The sequence below is a fragment of the Prionailurus viverrinus genome, chromosome D3 (genome assembly GCF_022837055.1).
Source record: "Prionailurus viverrinus isolate Anna chromosome D3, UM_Priviv_1.0, whole genome shotgun sequence".
Classification (NCBI taxonomy): Eukaryota; Metazoa; Chordata; class Mammalia; order Carnivora; family Felidae; genus Prionailurus; species Prionailurus viverrinus.
Window position 1 is genome coordinate 27,999,591 of NC_062572.1, and position 17,214 is coordinate 28,016,804.

A 17,214-nucleotide genomic window follows, 5' to 3' on the forward strand; every position below is an offset into this window, starting at 1 on the left:
ATAGTCCTTTAAATCAAAGAAATGTCACTTTCTGAAAACCTCACTAGTGCTGTCCCTGTTTTTCTGGTTTCCCTGAGGACCAGAGGGGAGGCCACTGGTGCCCGGCCCTGGGGAACCAGTGATCACGAGACTCTGGACTCAGTGCTCTTCAAACCCCCATCCCTTTCCCCAACGCTCCCTCCTCCTTGAAAACAGCCACCATTTCTTAAGACAACAGAGACACCGCTGGCCAGACAGAGCCCAAGACCAACTTGGTCTGAGGCGGGAGAGAAGAAGAAAAGTGCGCGTCCGGGCGGCCACACTCACCCAGAGGTACTGCAAGAGTTTCAGGAGGCTGGGACAGTAATAATACTCCATTTCAGACGCCCGGGGTTATGCTGCCGGCACTGCGTGCGTTTCCAGTTTTTCTCCGGAGGGGGCGGCTCTTCCCGCTCGGCTGGTCACGCCGGAGTCAAGTTCAAGGCGGCATGAATCATTCAGAGGCCGGCTGACAGCCAGGACACCGGCCAGACGGCCCCGCTAATGGCCACAGCCACCTCTGGGGTGGGGATGTCACTGCTCAGGTCCCGTGAGCCCCGCCTGGAACATCTCCGGTGGCTCTCCGGTGGCTCGTCCAGGGGGGCGGGCCCAGGGGCGACTCCTCCCAAACCCAGCTCCCAAACCCAGCTGCAGGGTCGAGGGGGGAGGGGGAGGGGGAGGACCCTGGCGCCCTCCCCCCTCTCCGGGTGCTCAGCCGTGAGGCTAGAAGAGACAGGGTGTGCCTGTGTGCACCTCTCCGTGTGTGAGTGTAATTGTGTGTGTCTGAGTATGTTTTACAAAAAAGGGCGTGTTTGTGCTTGTGTGTGCGCGCGTGAGCGTCTGAGTGAGTGGCAGACCACACAGTGAGGGGGAGCTCCCCCATCCAGCTCCTCACACGGAAAGGGAATAAATCAGCTCAGATGGATCCCATCGGTTGACATCCATAGCCCCTCCTGGCTCCGATCAAGTTCCTCCTGACTCAACAAAGCTTCTCGCAGTGGAAGGAGGGCCTGGTTGTCCCCATTTTATGGGAGGGGAAAACTGAGGCCCAGAGAAGGCTAGAGACTTGGTCAAGGCTACACGAGTTGGAAACCGAGCCAAACCTGGAACCTGGGCTTCCCAAACATGAGTTCTGGGTTCTGTCCTCTTTGTGGGCAGTCAGGACTGCTGAGGGAAGGAGAGACCAGCTCCCAGAGTCGCCATCTGCCAGCTGCGTGACATGGGACTGTGGGAGAAGCATCCATTTGCAGAGATTAAAAATGCAAATTATCGCACCTCTAAGGCCCTCCCGGGGGACCCTTCTTGGATGTTTCCTCCCAAAGAGGCTGATGGTGGCAAGTCTCTCCACCTCCCTGAGCCTCGGTTACCCCTTCTGTAAAATGGGATGGATGACCCCCACCTTCCAGCGTTCTGCAAATTCAGTGAGGTACGATGATACCAAAACCTCTCGTCTCACTCCCGCAGCATTTCCACGGGAGAGGCGTTATCATCTCCGCCAGCCAGATGAGGAAACTGAGGCTCCCAAAGGCAAAAGGGAGTTGCCCCAGGTGAGGGGGGCAACCAAGCCGTGAGGCAGACCCAGAGCCCCCTGCTCCAGACCACCTGCCGGCCTAGGCCGGGACCAGAGACGGGCACACACAGTGAGCCCTCCACACAGGAGCCAGGCCTGAGGCCTCTCCTTGGAGGGTGGGGACGTAGCGCTGGGCAGAGGCGTTGGCTCAGAGCCAGGCTCCCACCCCCCAGACTCCTGGGCCCATCTGCACCCACACCAGCCCCACAACCCAGTGCTGGGCCGAGCGGCGGACAGGAAGCTCATCTGAACGCCACAGGGGAGAGCTGAGCTCAGCAGCTGAGGAGAACGTGGGGTGAACTTCAAAGCTCTTCAAAGGCAAGCCCGTGGCTTCACAAGTTCTTGACATCCCACATCCGGCAGGCAGGGCTCACTGCCCGCCTGACAGTTAGTCAAGGGCCGGTCCCTCCTTCCCGGAGGGTGCAGGGGAAGGTAGGGCCCGTGCCCCGGAGGGTGCAGGGGAAGGTAGGGCCCGTGCGTGTCCCCGTTCGCTGACCGACTGGCTGATGGTACAGGCACAGAGCCGCATCCTGACAGCACAACCAGGGGACAGGGCCCCGCTCGCTGGCTAACGGCCCAGTTGGAGGCCGGATCCCTGCTGGCTGTACAGCTAGGGTGTGTGTGGCGTACTGAGGGACTGAACGACAGTCAAGCCTAACTGAGGGGCTAACAGAACAAGGGGACAGGTGGCCCTTGCCTAGTGACACGCTGACTGACTGCCCACCAGCCCCGAGAGGGGAGGCGGCCGAGGGGAGGCTATTCCTATGCAGCCTCCAACTGGCCCGACAAGGATGAGGACCCAGAGGGAAGAGGGTGGGATGGGGCAGAGGGGATGACAGAGACAGGGATGGGGCGGTGATGGGGGAAGCACGGTTCCTGAGAGCAAAGCCTATCTGGTGAAGAAGGGGCACGGCGGCGGCGGCGGCGGCGGGAGAAGAGAGGAGAGGAGCGCAAAGAAAGAGGGAGGAAGCGAGGAGACAGATGGCCTGAGAGGGGCAAGGAGACCATCAGGGACGAGACAACAGAGCACAGCTGGGGAGAGAGCGGGAACAGAGACAACGGAGACAGGGGCAGGGGTGGGAGGAATAAAGAGTGAAAAAGCCAGGGGCGCCTGGGGGGCTGGCTCAGTCGGTTAAGGGACCGGGCTCTAGACTTTAGGTCAGGTCATGATCTCACGATTCATGGGTTCGAGCCCTGCATTGGATTCTGCACTGACTGCATGGAGCCTGCTTATGATTCTCAATCTCTCCCTCCCTCTCTCTGCCCTTCCCCTGCTCTCTCTTTCTCTCTCTGTCTCTCAAAATAAATAAACAAACTTCAAAAAAAAAAAAAAAGTGAAAAAGCCAGACCAGCAAGTCCAAGATGGGAGTCAGGGCTGACCCAGGACCAGGCCGGTGGGGGGTGGACGGCCACCAAAGTTGGAACACCACAAAGCCCCAACCCAGAGATGGTCACAGTCATCAGGGCATGCCCCCTGGAGCAGCGCCCCCTCTCTGGGCTGGAAGTGGCCTCCACCTAGTCTGCGTCAGTCCCTAGTATGGGACTGATCTCCACCTGGCAGAGGAGCCACCTGCATACATGTGACAAAGGCACCCCCCACACACACACACACACATGCACACATACCTTGAATGCCTTCCTATCCCTGGCTCCCATCCCCCCAGCTCCAGGCCCCTGCCTGCCTTTCACCACTGGACCCTACACCAGCCCCTCCCCCACCTGGTGAGTCATGTGCCCACAGGGCCTTTGCTTGTGCTGTTCCTGAGTCAGAAGCAGTCTTTCTCCCCGCAGAGGGTTGAAGGTGGCCCCCGCAAAAAAGATATGCCCGCCCAGAACCTGTAAATGTGACCTTGTTTAGAAAAAGGACTTTGCAGACGTAATCAGGTTAAAGGTCTGCAGGTGAGACCATGCTGGATGACCCGAGCAAGGCCCTAAATCTAACACGTATCCCTAAAAGAGAGGAACAGAAGTTGCAGCCTCGGGGAAGGTCGTGATGTAAGAACCGAGTCACAGACTGGAGCCACCAACTGCTGGAAGAGACCAGGAAGGAGCCTCCCTTAGGAAGGAGCCTCCCTTAGAATCTTCCCGGAGGGAGCCTGGCCCTGCCGATGCCTGGATTTCAGACTTCTGGCCTCCAGAGCTGCGAGAGAGCAAGTTTCTATCATTTTTGAGCCACTGAGTATGTGGTGGTTCGTTGGGGGTCCTGGAGAATGAGTATACTCCCCCCTCCCCTGTCACCTGGTTCCCTCCCGCTCACGTTGAGCCCCGAAGCTTCAGATGGAACCGTCCTGCCCCTCCCGGCAGCCCCCAGCCCGGGCAAAAGGCGGGCCCCCAGACACAGCGTCCCAGAGTGCCTCTTCTGGCAGAACTTTCTGCTTCTCTGCCATCCCTCCTCCAATCCCTCGTCCCCGGGGGCCCACCCCTGGACAGCCTGTCTCCCCCCGTCCAGGAGCAACATCCGGCCAAAGCAGGTCCCGGGGCAACTTTTACTAACATTGTTCGTTCATCCAAGAACAGACAGATGGTACCACAACCATGTAGACCTCCGGAGAGATTGGCGCTTGGCAGAAATCACCCACAAGGGGCGGGGGCTTAAACTTGCCGTCGGCATTCGGGAAGGAAGGGACTGAAAAGTGGCAGCCCCCTGGGCACGGTCTGGGTGTTGGGGTTTCTGGCAGGGGAGGGAAGGCAGGGGCTCCGCGCTCTCTTACTTGGACGATTTGCCAGCGTCTGTGCATCTGAGGAGCCACGTGCAGCGATGCTGAGCTGTGGCTTGTCTAGGAACACGGGACTGCCTGGCCCACCGGGCCGGCGTTCCTGTGCGGACGGGGCAGAACCATGTGGTGCTGCCCAGGGACCAGAGCGGCCACGTGCCTCCTGCTCCCCGCAACCCAGGCCTGTACCAGGCCCCGGCCCTCGCGGGCATCCGGATCTGTGATCCCGTAGGAGCCCGGGCAGCCCAGTCACCCATCGCACGCTCCCCGTGCGCCTATGGTGTCCAGGCCCTGGGCCGGACATGGACGAAGCCGACGTGGCCACCACCCAAGACGCTAGAAGGGCCTGCTTGCCCCACAAGCCTGTCGTCCCTCAGGGTCCACTGGCTTGGCCTTCGATGCCCTTACTCATACGGCCTCCACGTACTGCCCCAGCCAAACCCGTTCCTCAAGCACGTGTGGACCCTCAGCCTCCTGGCCTTTGCTCAGACAGCGTCCTCGGCCAGGAATGCCCATGTCAGCCTTGGAAGTGCAACCATCTGTCGAGCCCAATGCAAACAGTGTGTTTCCAGGAAGCCCTCCGAGCAAGCAGGAGTCACTGAGCCCCCTCTCTGAGTGTGTCAGGGTGCTCGGTGGGATGGGAGTCTATCTCCCCCACAGGGCTCTGGGCTCCCCACAGGCAGGGCCTTGGCCCACAGCCCAGCGCTTAGTAGGTGCTCTGTAACCGTTTCCCAAAGGGCTGGGAATTTCCACTGCTCCCAGCACTAGACCTGCTGACGAAGAACTCACACGTGCCTCTGTGTGCCCACAACACACCGAGGGCGGACCTACTGGGTGCCCGGCACCCTGTCAGCCACCAAAAAAGGGACCCACAGACAGGTGCCTGGGGGCTCAGTGGGTTAAGTGTCTGACTCTTGGTTCCAGCTCCGATCGTGATCTCACGGTTTGTGGTTTCAAGCCCTGTGTTGTTGGGATTCGCTCTCTCCCTCTCTCTGCCCCTCCCCCGCTCATGCGTCTGCAGGCACGCACACGCTATCTCTCAAAACAAATAAACTTAAAAAAAAAAAAAAAGGGACTCACAGAAGCCATACACATGCCCCTGTGCTCCTGAAGTTGACAACCTCTGAAAGCAGCGGGGCACACACAGGGCGGAAGGCTATCCAAGGGGGAAACTGAGAGCCAGGAAGGAGGCAGCAGGTCTCACAGAGGCAGCCCGGGGTGTCAGTGAAGGGTGTAGGTGCTGCAGGCAGACAAGCCTGGGTTCAAATCCTCATCCCAGCAGTAGCTAGCTATGTGATACTGAGCTGGTTATTTAATCTCGCCAAGCCCTGGCTCCCAAGTATAAAATAGGGGTGATGACGGTGGCTGCCCCAGAGCATCACTGGGAGGAGGAAATGAGGTACTACGTGTAAAGTGCTCAGGGGCTCTCAGCAGGGGCTCAAAGCACCTTGGCCGTGATTGGCTAGCGGCATATTAGGTTCAGTCACCCTGGCTGGCAGGAAGCCAGCAGGAGCCCAAGCTGGGGTCGGCTCATCAGGTTATGGGCTTATCTCCCTCCCCTCCCCCCAACAAAAAGCACCTCAGAGACCCTCTGGCCAGGGCAGAGCCAACCCACAGGCCATTATCAACTGCAGGACTTTCGAAAACATTTAAAGCACACACCTGGGGAGCAGGAGGTAGAAGGCAGAACAAGTTTTCATCCCTTCCCACCCAGCCTGACCCGGCAACGGCCCCTCATGCCCCAGTGGGTTCCGTCCACCACATGGAGGGGCACACAGGGTTGGGAAAGGCAGGGGAGACACCCATGGATGGGAAGGAGCCAGCCCAACACAAAGGACCAAAGCACTGATGCATGCTGGGGCGTCTGGGTGGCTCAGTCGGTTAAGCATCCGACTTGGGCTCAGGTCATGATCTCACAGTCCATGAGTTCGAGCCCCGCGTCGGGCTCTGTGCTGACAGCTCAGAGCCTGAAGCCTGCTTCAGATTCTGTGTCTCCCTCTCTCTGCCCCTCCCCTGCTCGTTCTCTCTCTCTCTCTCAAAAATGAATAAACATTAAAAAAGAAAAAAAAAGCACTGATACATGTTCTAAGATGGCTAAGAATGCGCTGCCCAGGGAAAGAGACCAGATACAAAGACCACGCGCTGTGCACGATTCCACTGATAGGAAATGTCCAGAAAAGGCAAAACTATAGAGACACAGGGTAGGTCAGTGGTTGGTGAGGGGGGGGTGGTGGGCGGAGAGTGGAGGATGACTGCTAATGGGTAGGAGGTTTCTTTCTGGGTGATGGAAAGGTTCTGGAATTCGTGGCACTGGTTGTACACCTTTGTAAACTTGCTACAAATTGTTAAATTACAGAGTTAAAATGAGTGAATTTCATGGTATGCAAATTATATTCCAATAAGCTTTTGGAAAAGGAGGAGAAAAAATTTAAAAAAAAAGAGGTGAAGGAGGATGGAGAGGAGGAGGAGGGAGAACAACAAAGGACTGAGGGAAGAAGTTCCAGGCAGAGAGGGCGCCCGGCTGGCTCAGTCGGTTAAGCGACTGCCTCTTGATTTCGGCTCAGGTCATGATCTCTCGGTTTGTGAGTTCGAGCCCCGCATCAGGCTCACTGCTGACAGTGCAGAGCCTGCCTGGGATTCTCTCCTTCTGCTCCTCTCTCGGCCCCTCCTGTGCTCTCTCTGTCTCTCAAAATAAGTAAAATAAACTTAAATAAATAAATAAATAAAACACAGAAGTCACAGCCAGGGAAAAATCCCCAAGGTGGGCACATGTGAGCCCAGAGGCCCCTAGACCCCAGCTGGAAAGCCCCCTCCCCACTAATTCATGGAGCCTTGCTTGAGCACCTGCAGGGAGAAGGGTCAAGAAGCTGTGTCGAGCAGCGACTTGAACTCAGACAAGCCTGCGTGCCAACCCTAGCCCCGATCCTGCCCGCGGCATCATCCTGGACAACCTGTGTCTCCTCTCGGCACCTCAGTTTCTTCAGCTGTAAAGCAAGGCTGATAATAATTTCTTCCCTCGTGGGGCTCTTGTGAGGATGAGACCAGGTGGTGTCAGACCACAAGGGCTCAGCCACTGGATGCCTTGAGGATTCACTGTAGAGCAGAGGGGACACCGAGTCAGCCTGAGTGAAACGGGAGCCTTGCCTTCAGGGAGCGCATGGTCTACGGGAGAAAACCACTACAGCACTGGGGGGCTAGAGGGCCGGGAATTCACCGCAAAGGATGCAACCCAGGAGGGCTTCTCAGAAGAGGCGGCATGGAACCAAAGTCAATTGAAATATGACCAAATGTTCCTCTTCTCAAGGGACCCTGTGTTCAATTAGAAGATTTAGCATCTCTGGAAATACGTCTGCTCAAGTCAGAAATGCCATTTCTATATTCACAGGGCTGTCATCATGGGCTGCCCACCCCCCAGACACATACATATGCCACACTCCTTTTAGAAATAAAATAAAAACAGAATTTTTTCCCCACCAAGTAATTCCTTCAGAAGAGAAACATCCTAAGTAAAGACAAACGGGGCAGCTGGGGCTGTGCAGGCTGAAGGAGAATGCCCCCACCTCAGCCCAGGAACTCCATGCAAGGCTTGTAGAATAGAAACTGTAAGGGGACCTAACGGGGAACGGAGCTGAGTGACACGTGTACCAAAATCAGTGGCATGTGTTGAAAAGAAAATCCAAATGGTCACAGAAGACTTGGCTTCTTCAGAGCAAAGGCCCTAATGCAAAAGGCGGGGTAAAAATGAATCATAAAACAATGTTGGAACTAGATCACCTCCGTCTCGCCCTCTGATGGTAGCCTTTGAGTACTGCACAAGGAAAATGGTGAATTTTTGTTTTTTATGTTGTTGTTGTTTTGTTGTTGTTGTTGTTGTTTGGCCTTAAATGGTGCCTTTTTTAATGTTAGGAGGATGGGGAGTGGTGGGGGACCAGGAACAAGGGACAGGGCCAGGGATGCGAGGAGATGGCTGGAACTGAGAAATTGCACTAGAAAACCCTCTGGAGGACACTCGGGTCACTTCTGATGCCCCCCGAATGTGGAGGTTTCCAGAAGAGTCCAACAGCCCTGGACTGAGTCCCACCTGTCACCCCGCCCACCGTATGAGCCTGAGCCAAGCCACCTTACTTCCCTAAGCTTCACTGAGGTGATGTGTGTGAAACAAAATTGCCAATTCCCAGCGTGTTAACTGAAGGCAGCTGAGTGTGGCCTGACCCACCCACCCACCTTCACCAGTACCTATATCAAGATTAAAAAAGAAAAAAATGTTGATTCTTTTTTTTTTTTCCTGCTCCAACACATAAAAATGGTGAGATTTTGGGCACCTGGCTGGCATGGTAGGCGGGGCATGCAACTCTTGATCTCAGGGTTGTGAGTTCAAGCCCCACACTGGGTGTGGGGATTACTGAAAAATAAAATCCTAAAAAAATAAAATAAGGGGGGTGCCTGGGTGGCTCAGTCGGTTAAGCATCTGACTTCGGCTCAGGTCATGATCTCACAGTCCGTGAGTTCGAGCCCCGCGTCGGGCTCTGTGCTGACAGCTCAGAGCCTGGAGCCTGCTTCACATTCTGTGTCTCCCTCTCTCTCTGACCCTTCCCTGCTCATGCTCTGTCTCTGTCTCAAAAATAAATAAACATTAAAAAAAAAATTTTTTTTAATAAAAAAATAAAAAATAAAATAAAATAAAATAAAATAAAATAAAATAAGGGACGCCTGGGTGGCTCAATTGGTTGAGCGTCCGACTTTGGCTGAGATCATGATCTCACGGTTCGTGAGTTCGGGCCCCGCATCGGGCTCTGTGCTGACAGTGTGCAGCCTGCTTTGGATCCTCTGTCCCCCCTCTCTCTGCCCCTCCCCAACGCGTATGCGCGTGCTCTCTCTCTCTCTCAAAAATAAACAAACATTTAAAAAAAAACGAAATGGGGGCGCCTGGGTGGCGCAGTCGGTTAAGCGTCCGACTTCAGCCAGGTCACGATCTCGCGGTCCGTGAGTTCGAGCCCCGCGTCAGGCTCTGGGCTGATGGCTCAGAGCCTGGAGCCTGTTTCAGATTCTGTGTCTCCCTCTCTCTCTGCCCCTCCCCCGTTCATGCTCTGTCTCTCTCTGTCCCAAAAATAAATAAAAACATTTATAAAAAAAAAAAAAATTTTTAAAAAAACGAAATGAAATAAAAACAAGTTTCGATTTTTAAAACAATGGTGAGATGTCACATGAAGATTAAGATCCCGCATTGTGCCTGAAACACTGGACAGAGGGCAGGGACAGGCTGGAATAGGCAGCCGCGCATACTCCTATCTCCCCGTTTGTCACTAAATCTCCGTCCCTGCCTGGCCTGCCTGCTGCCTGCAGCTCCTGATGCAGAATCTAGACAAGAGCGCCTGTGAACCTGGACTCAGAAGCCCTGAGGTGGCCCTGAGCTGGGCATTTAGCAATCACCAGACCTCTGAGGCGGGTGGAGAGGGACTCGGTCCTGGGAACTCTGGTCCCTGCCTCCTCCCTGCCCAGTTATTCAGTTCTCCATTTTTCCTCTAAGCCCTTCTCTCTGCTCAGTGATGGAGGGGCCTCCCTGAGAGCACGGGGGTACCCCCCCACACACAGTGTGTGGTGAGCATAACACATCAGGGCTGCAACACAGGCCATCAAGCCCAGCTCAGCCTGGGCCCTCTGCCTGGTGGCCCCTCCCGCCTCTCTCCACCGGACCGACTTCTCCCCTTCGAGACCCAGTTTTGCTTGTACCTTGAGCCCTCTCTCACAACCAGGCCAGGGGACTCCTCCCCGGGTAGGTCTCTCTCTTGACTCTCCCACCCACCCACTCACTCCTTCAGCAAACTGAGCATCAGGTTTGCATGGTCAACACGGAAGTGAACAAACCAATCAACAGCTCTGAGATCCTGCAATTCGTCAGAAAGTGCAGAGAGAGGTTAGAATTTTGAGGACATCAAACCCGCACAACGGGACTATAAAGTGGCGGGGAGGGTTCACAGCAGCCAAAAAAAGTGGAAACAAACCAAGTGGCCACCAACCGACACACGGATCACCGAAATGTGGTCTATCCAGACAGTGCGGCATGATTCAGCCATAAAAAGGAATGGAAATCTGACCCATGCTCCGGCCTGGCTGGGGATTGATTCCTAAGGGGAGCCTGGTTTCTTTGAGGGGGGCAATGACTGGAAAACATGCTGCAGGTGAAAGAAGCCAGACGCAAAAGCACAAATACTGGATGGTCCCATTTATCTGAGGTTCCGAGAACAGGTAAATTCATAGACAGAAAACGGAACGGCATTTGCCTAGGGCTGGGAGGAGGGGAGATGGGGGAGGGGGGGAGGGGGGGCAGCGAATGGGTGCAGCTTCCTTTTGAGAGCGAGGACAATGTTCTCAAGGGACTGTGCTGATGGTCTCACAAACCCATGAATGTACGAAAACCCACTGACTTGTACATTTTCAAAGAACGAATTGCATGACGTGAGAATTATATTTCAATAAAGGTGCTATGTTTAAAAAAAGCAAATCAAGGGGCACCTGGGTGGCTCAGTCGGTTGAGCGTCCGACTTCCGCTCAGGTCACGATCTCACGGTTTATGAGTTCGAGCCCCGTGTTGGGCTCTGTGCTGCCAGCTCAGAGCCTGGAGCCTGTTTCAGATTCTGTGTGTGTGTCTCTCTCTCTCTGCCCCTCCCCCTCTCACACTCTGTCTCTCTCTAGCTCTCTCAAAAATAAATAAACATGAAAAAAAAAAAAAAGCAAATCAAGCTCAAGTAAAATATGAACTATATATTAGTCCGGGTGGTTCACAAATATGACAAGTACTCAAGGTGACAGAATGACCAGAGTTTGGGAAACATCTAATTGAGGCCAAGCACAGGCTCCTTGTGGGTTCAAATCCCAGCACCACCCCTCCTAGCTGAGTGATACAGGCAAGTGACTTCACCTCTCTGGGCCTCAGCTTTGTCATCCAGTAGATGGGAACAAGAATCGCGCCCACCTGTGGAGTCACCCTGAAAATGAACTGAGCACAGAGGCTGGCACAGCCGAGGGGGTCGATAAATGGCAGAATTGCCAAGGATGGGGCTGGGGATTGATTCCTCAGGGGAGCTTGGTTTCTTTGCAGGGGGGGGGTGGGTAATGAAAATCTTCTCCAACTGATTGGTGGATGCATGACTTTGGGAGTATACTAAAAGTCACTAAATTGTACACTTAAAAAAATGATGGGGTGCCTGGGTGGCTCAGTTGTTTAAGCTCCGACTTCAGCTCAGGTCGTGATCTCACGATTCGTGGGATCGAGGCCCATGTCGGGCTCTGTGGTGACAGCTCAGAGCCTGGAGCCTGCTTCGGATTCTGTGTCTCCCTGTCTCTCTCTGCCCCTCCCCCGCTCATGCTCTGTCTCTCTCTGTCCCTCAAAACTAAATAAAAACATCAAAAAATTTTTAATAATTTTTTTTAAATGATACACAGTCTTAGCATATTATCCAGCAACTGTGCGCCTTGGTATTTATTTCCCCAAAGGAGCTAAAAACTTGGGGCCGCACAAAAACCTGTCCACGGACGCTGACCGCATCTTCCAACTCTAGGACATTCCGGAAAAGGCAAAGCTATGGAGACAGAAAAAAGAGCAGAGGCTGCCAGGGGTTTGGTGGGGGGAGAGGGATGAACAGGCAGAGCACAGAGGATTTTCGAGGCAGCGGAACTACTCTGTAGGATACCATAATGATGGATACGTATCATTACGCATTTGTCCAAACCCACAGGCCATACCACACCAAGAGTGAGCCCTCACGTAAATCACGGACCTTGGGTGATGACGACGTGTCCCTGTAGGTTCATCCGTTGTGTCCAACGTCCCACTCTGGTGGAGATTGTTGATGATGGAGGAGGCTATGCGTGTGTCGGGGCAGGGGGTATATGGGAAATCTCTGCACTTTCCTCTTAATTTTGCGGTGACCCTGAAACTGCTTTAAGTAAATAAAATCTGTGGGGCGCCTGGGTGGCGCAGTTGGTTAAGCGTCCGACTTCAGCCAGGTCACGATCTCGCGGTCCGTGAGTTCGAGCCCCGCGTCGGGCTCTGGGCTGATGGCTCAGAGCCTGGAGCCTGTTTCCGATTCTGTGTCTCCCTCTCTCTCTGCCCCTCCCCCGTTCATGCTCTGTCTCTTTCTGTCCAAAAAATAAATAAAAACGTTGAAAAAAAATTAAAAAAAAAAAAAAAAGTAAATAAAATCTGTAAAACATGAGGGTGATACTTCATTCATTCATTCCACTCATTATGTGTTGTGCGCCTACAATGTGCTTGGTGTTCTCTGCCTCTCAGAGACTCTACTCTGGGCAACGAGAAGACACTGCGTATGACTAGGGGTGCACTGGGAGAGAACACTGGGGGCCAGGGGTCCTTCTATAGACATGGCACCAGGGAGGGCCCCGCCGAGGGGTGTCATTGAGTTGAGAGATGACCTGAGAAGAGGTAAGTAGAGAGCGAGGGAAATGAAGAGGGAATCTGGAGGAGAGCAAACAGTGTGTCCCAAGGCCCCGGGACAGAAACACACCTGACGTGATAAGGGACCGTTCTGAAGGCCGATGTGGCTTCAGTGGAGTGAGCACAGGACATGCACTAGGACAGAAACACCCTGTCTTGTGGGCCATCATATGGACACTGGATTGGATCCTGAGTGCAGATGGAATTTCATCCTCCAGGAAGAGGTGCGAATTTGACCTCGCTCTGGCGCACAGCAGGTGCTCAGCAAACGTTGCTGGAATGAATTATAAAGTCTGCCTAAGACCTTGGCTACTAACTCCTCCTTGGCAACAGACAGCTTTCTGACGTCTGCCTTAACCCACTCGTGACAGCCTGCGTGGGGCACAGAGCTGGCTTCTCTCACCCATTTCACAGACGAGGAGAGTGAGCCTCAGGGAGTTGTGCAAAGCCACCGAGTGGCAGGGGACAGAGCCCGGATTAGAATCTGGGTCCCGTGGGGTTTGTTCCTGCTCCGTGCGAGTGTGTTGATATGCGTGTGTGTACCCTGGGAGGTGGAAACAGGTGTGGACCCCGGCAACTTCGCCAGCGAGCGGTGCGTCTCAGCCGGGTGTGACAGGTGAAACAAGCAATTTTGACTGTTAGCAGGGGAAAGTGAATACGTTTGTTACTCACTTTCTCAAACACACTGAGGGTCAAGTCAGCATCAGCCCACCGCGAATTAGCATTCTTCTCACACGTCGACACGCTTTCTCAAGGAGGAGAAACAAAAGGACTAGAAAGATCGTCATCACCCACCCTCCTGGGCCTCCGTTTCCTCACCCAGGAGATGGCTGCAGTGAGACTGAATGGGTTAACACACAGAAAAATGGTTAAGCTCCGGCTTATCCCACTGGGGGGGGGGGGGGGGGGGGGGGCAGCGCCTGCAATCCCGCGCAGTTCCACCAGGGGGCGCGTTCACCACGTTACCCGCCTGGCCCTGGCAGACAGGTTTTGCAAGGGGAACAGGTGTTTCATCATTCCTCAGCCTCCTGTGGACACCTGGCTGGGGTCCCTCTGAGGTCTCAGTCCCTGGGAGCCCTAGTGGCCCCTTCTTCCACATGGAGAGACCTACCCCCTCCTCACTTGCAAGGGAGGAGTCCACAGGCCAGGGATCAATCTAGGTGTTGTGGTTTCCTTGCTGTGTGTGCCTGGTCCGCTCACCTCCTTAAGCATTTAGCATCTCTAAAATGGGCATCTTCCTAGCACCTCAGGATATATGAGGTCACTTTAGAAAAAAGTGCCAGGAAATGGCACTCGGCAAACCTCAGAAGGGCTCGAGCTTGTTTCCTTACCTACAATAAGGGACAATGAATACACCCATCTCTTGGGGTTTGTGAGGAGTAAATGGGACCATGGATTAATGTTTGTACAGTGAATAATCTTAGCATAGTGTCTATCATGCAGATACTCAATATATGGACTATAGTCACAGTAATAACAGCAAAGTGATAACAAGTGACACCCATTATCGATCAGAGGGCCTTAGACACATTAGTTCATCTAACCTCACTGCATTTCTAATAAGGAGGCTCCATTATTACCCCTGTTTTACATATGGGAAAACTGAGGCAGAGGTGTTAACCCACTCAGTCACATAGCTGGTAGACTGCAGAGTTGGGATTCAAACCCAGGCCATCTGGCTTACGATTCGTGCTCTTTTCTGTATGCATATTACACATCACTTTTAAAAATTATTTTCCAGGCCCCAACGAAAAAATTAGATAAACTGGTCTTCATCAAAATTAAAAGCCCTTGTGCATCAACGAACAATATCGAGAAAGTGAAAAAAAAAACAAAACAAAACAGCTCACAGATGGGAGAAAATACTTGTAAACAATATCACTGATAAGGGATTGGTATCTAGAATATAGAAAGAGCTCCTACAACAAACTCAACAGCAACAAAAAATGAACAACCCAACTCCAAAATGGGCAGAAGAAGATACAAGCACATGAAAAACTGCTCAACATCACTAGCTGTTACAGAAAACAAATCAAAACCACGATGAGATTCCACTCCATATCCACGAGGATGGCTTTTATCAAAAACACAGAATGAAAAACAACTAGTGTTGGTGAGGGTGGGGAGAAATTAGAACCCTTGTACCTTGCTGGTGGGAACGTGAAATGGCGCAGCGCTCTGGAAAACAGTTTTGGCATTTCCTCAAAGAGTTAACAGACTTGCTTTATGACCCAGCAATCCCACTCCTGGGTATACACACCCAAAAGGACTGAAAGCTAGGACTCAAGCAGATACTTGCACACCCACGTTCACAGCACTACTCACAACAGCCTAGAGGTGGAAACAACCCAGGGGTCCACCAACAGACCAACAGATACCCAAAATGTGCTCTATACATATAATGGAATATTATCCCGCCTTAAAAAGGAAGGAAATCAGGATGCCTGCTACAACAGGGATGAAGCTTGAAGACATTACGCTAAGTGAAATAAGCCAGACACAAAAGGATAAGTATTGCATGGCCCCCTTTATCTGCCTTATCTAGAACAGGCAAATTCACAGAGACAGGAGGTAGAACAGAGGGTGCAGGGGCTGCGGGAGGAGGAACAGGAGGTCAGTGTTCACCGGGGACATTGTTTCTGTGTGAGATGATGAAAAAATTCTGGAAACAGACAGTGGTTATGGCTGCACGACACTGTGAATGTATTTAATGAAACTGAGTAATACACTTAAAATGGCTAAAAAGGTAAGCTTTATGTTATTTCCATACATTTAACCACAATAAGTTAATGTTTTTTGTTTTGTTTTGCTTTGTTTTTAATGGTCTTGTCCGGATTGTTGCAACAGGTTCCTACCTGGTATCCCAGCTTCCAGCTCACCCTCTCCAACCCCTTTTGAAACGCCCACTAGGGGGCGCTCCGAGCCTCACCTTGGCAGTGTAGAAGTCTCTTTCCACTCCTCTGGGTTTCCGGCAGCCTTCTTCTGCCTCCTCTCCACCACTCTCCAGGTAACTGCCCCCCCCCGCCCCTCGCAGCTCCTGGAAAACCCCATGTTCTCCTATGCCTCTTGATGTACGCACGTGCCATTCCCCTGACCTGATTCCCTTCTTCTTAGCTAATTCCCTCCTCCATGGAGTCTGGCTCAGACTTTCTTCTGAATTCCTCCAGACGGTATGATACCTCCCTCCTCTGCACTCACCAAAGCAGCCCGTGCTCACCCAAAATCAGTCTCTTTACAGTGGCCATCAAGGTAATGTGACCTGACTCCTGCCAACTCCCTCATTCCTCACTGTCCGCTCCAGTACCAATGCCATCAGCATCATTGTTATCATTAGTATTAGTATTATTAGTTAATATTAGTAGTAGTAGGATTAGTATTATTAAACATGATAAGCCCCAGGATCTTTGCACTTGCCCTTTCCTCTGCCTGACACTTGCCCTGATTCTTCCACATGGCTAGGTGCTCCCCCTTCAAGTCTCAGCTCATATGTCACCTCCTTAGAGAAGCCCTCCCTAACCCCCATTAGGAAATAATCCCCCAACCAGTCTTGATTCCCAACACCCTATTTTATTTTCTTCATAGCACTTGGTACTTGGTCTTTCTCTTTTGAGTCTGGCTCCTTGTTTAATGTCTGTCTTCTCACACTAAAGTATGAGCTCCAGGGGGAGTGTGGGGGGGTGGTGCCTGGGTGGCTCAGTCAGTTAAGCGTCTGACTTCAGCTCAGGTCATGATCTCACAGTTCATGAGTTCGAGCCCCGTGTCGGGCTCTGTGCTGACAGCTAAGAGCCTGAAGCCTGCCTTGGATTCTGTGTCTCCCTCTCTATGCCCCTCCCCTGCTCATGCTCTGTCTTTCTCTCTCTCAAAAATGAATAAATTTAAAAAGGAATTAAAGTATGAGCTCTGGGAGGGCAGGAGCCACCTATGTCTTGTTCACTGCTCTACCTGAAGAACGAAGAATGGTGTATGACACAGAGTAGTAGGTGCTCAATAAATATCTCTTGAATGAATGAGTGGGTGAATAAATGAATGACTAGTATTTATCATCCTGGATTATATAATCACTTGTTTATAGTCTATGAATGTGAGCAATTTGAGGACAGAAATTAACTTACTCATTTTTATATCCTTAGAGATTTGTATATATAAATAACTGGGTAGAGGATGGATGGATGGATGGATGGATGGATGGATGGATAAGCAGATGAATGGGTGGGTGGAAGCTAGATAAGTGTATGAATACAAAATATCCCCAATACAAAATCTCAGGCACAATTGGTCATTTGCATTTAAGAACCTAGGAATAAAAAAATAAAAAATTAAAATTAAAAAAAAAAAAAAAAAGCCTTCTGGCCTGACTGGTTTTAATCCAGAAAAGGAACTTTAACCAGCTGAGACATAAATTACTCAGCCTTCTCCAGTCCTTTCAACCCAGCAGTGACAGACAAGAAACAATCAAC

General features: G+C 52.4%; 1 protein-coding gene across 5 annotated transcripts in view; it reads right to left on the reverse strand.

Moving 5' to 3' along the window:
* Positions 1-17,214, reverse strand: part of KIAA1671 (KIAA1671 ortholog) — a 203,372-nt gene that overhangs the window by 107,507 nt on the left and 78,651 nt on the right. Inside the window, exon 1 of one of the 5 annotated variants that reach the window (XM_047827394.1) lies at positions 307-595. The exons of the other annotated variants lie outside the window; for them this stretch is intronic. Coding sequence (XP_047683350.1) covers positions 307-357 — 51 coding nt within the window. The 5' untranslated portion in view covers positions 358-595. Of the gene's footprint in view, positions 1-306; positions 596-17,214 lie in introns of those variants that run through there. 5 annotated transcript variants of the gene reach the window in all.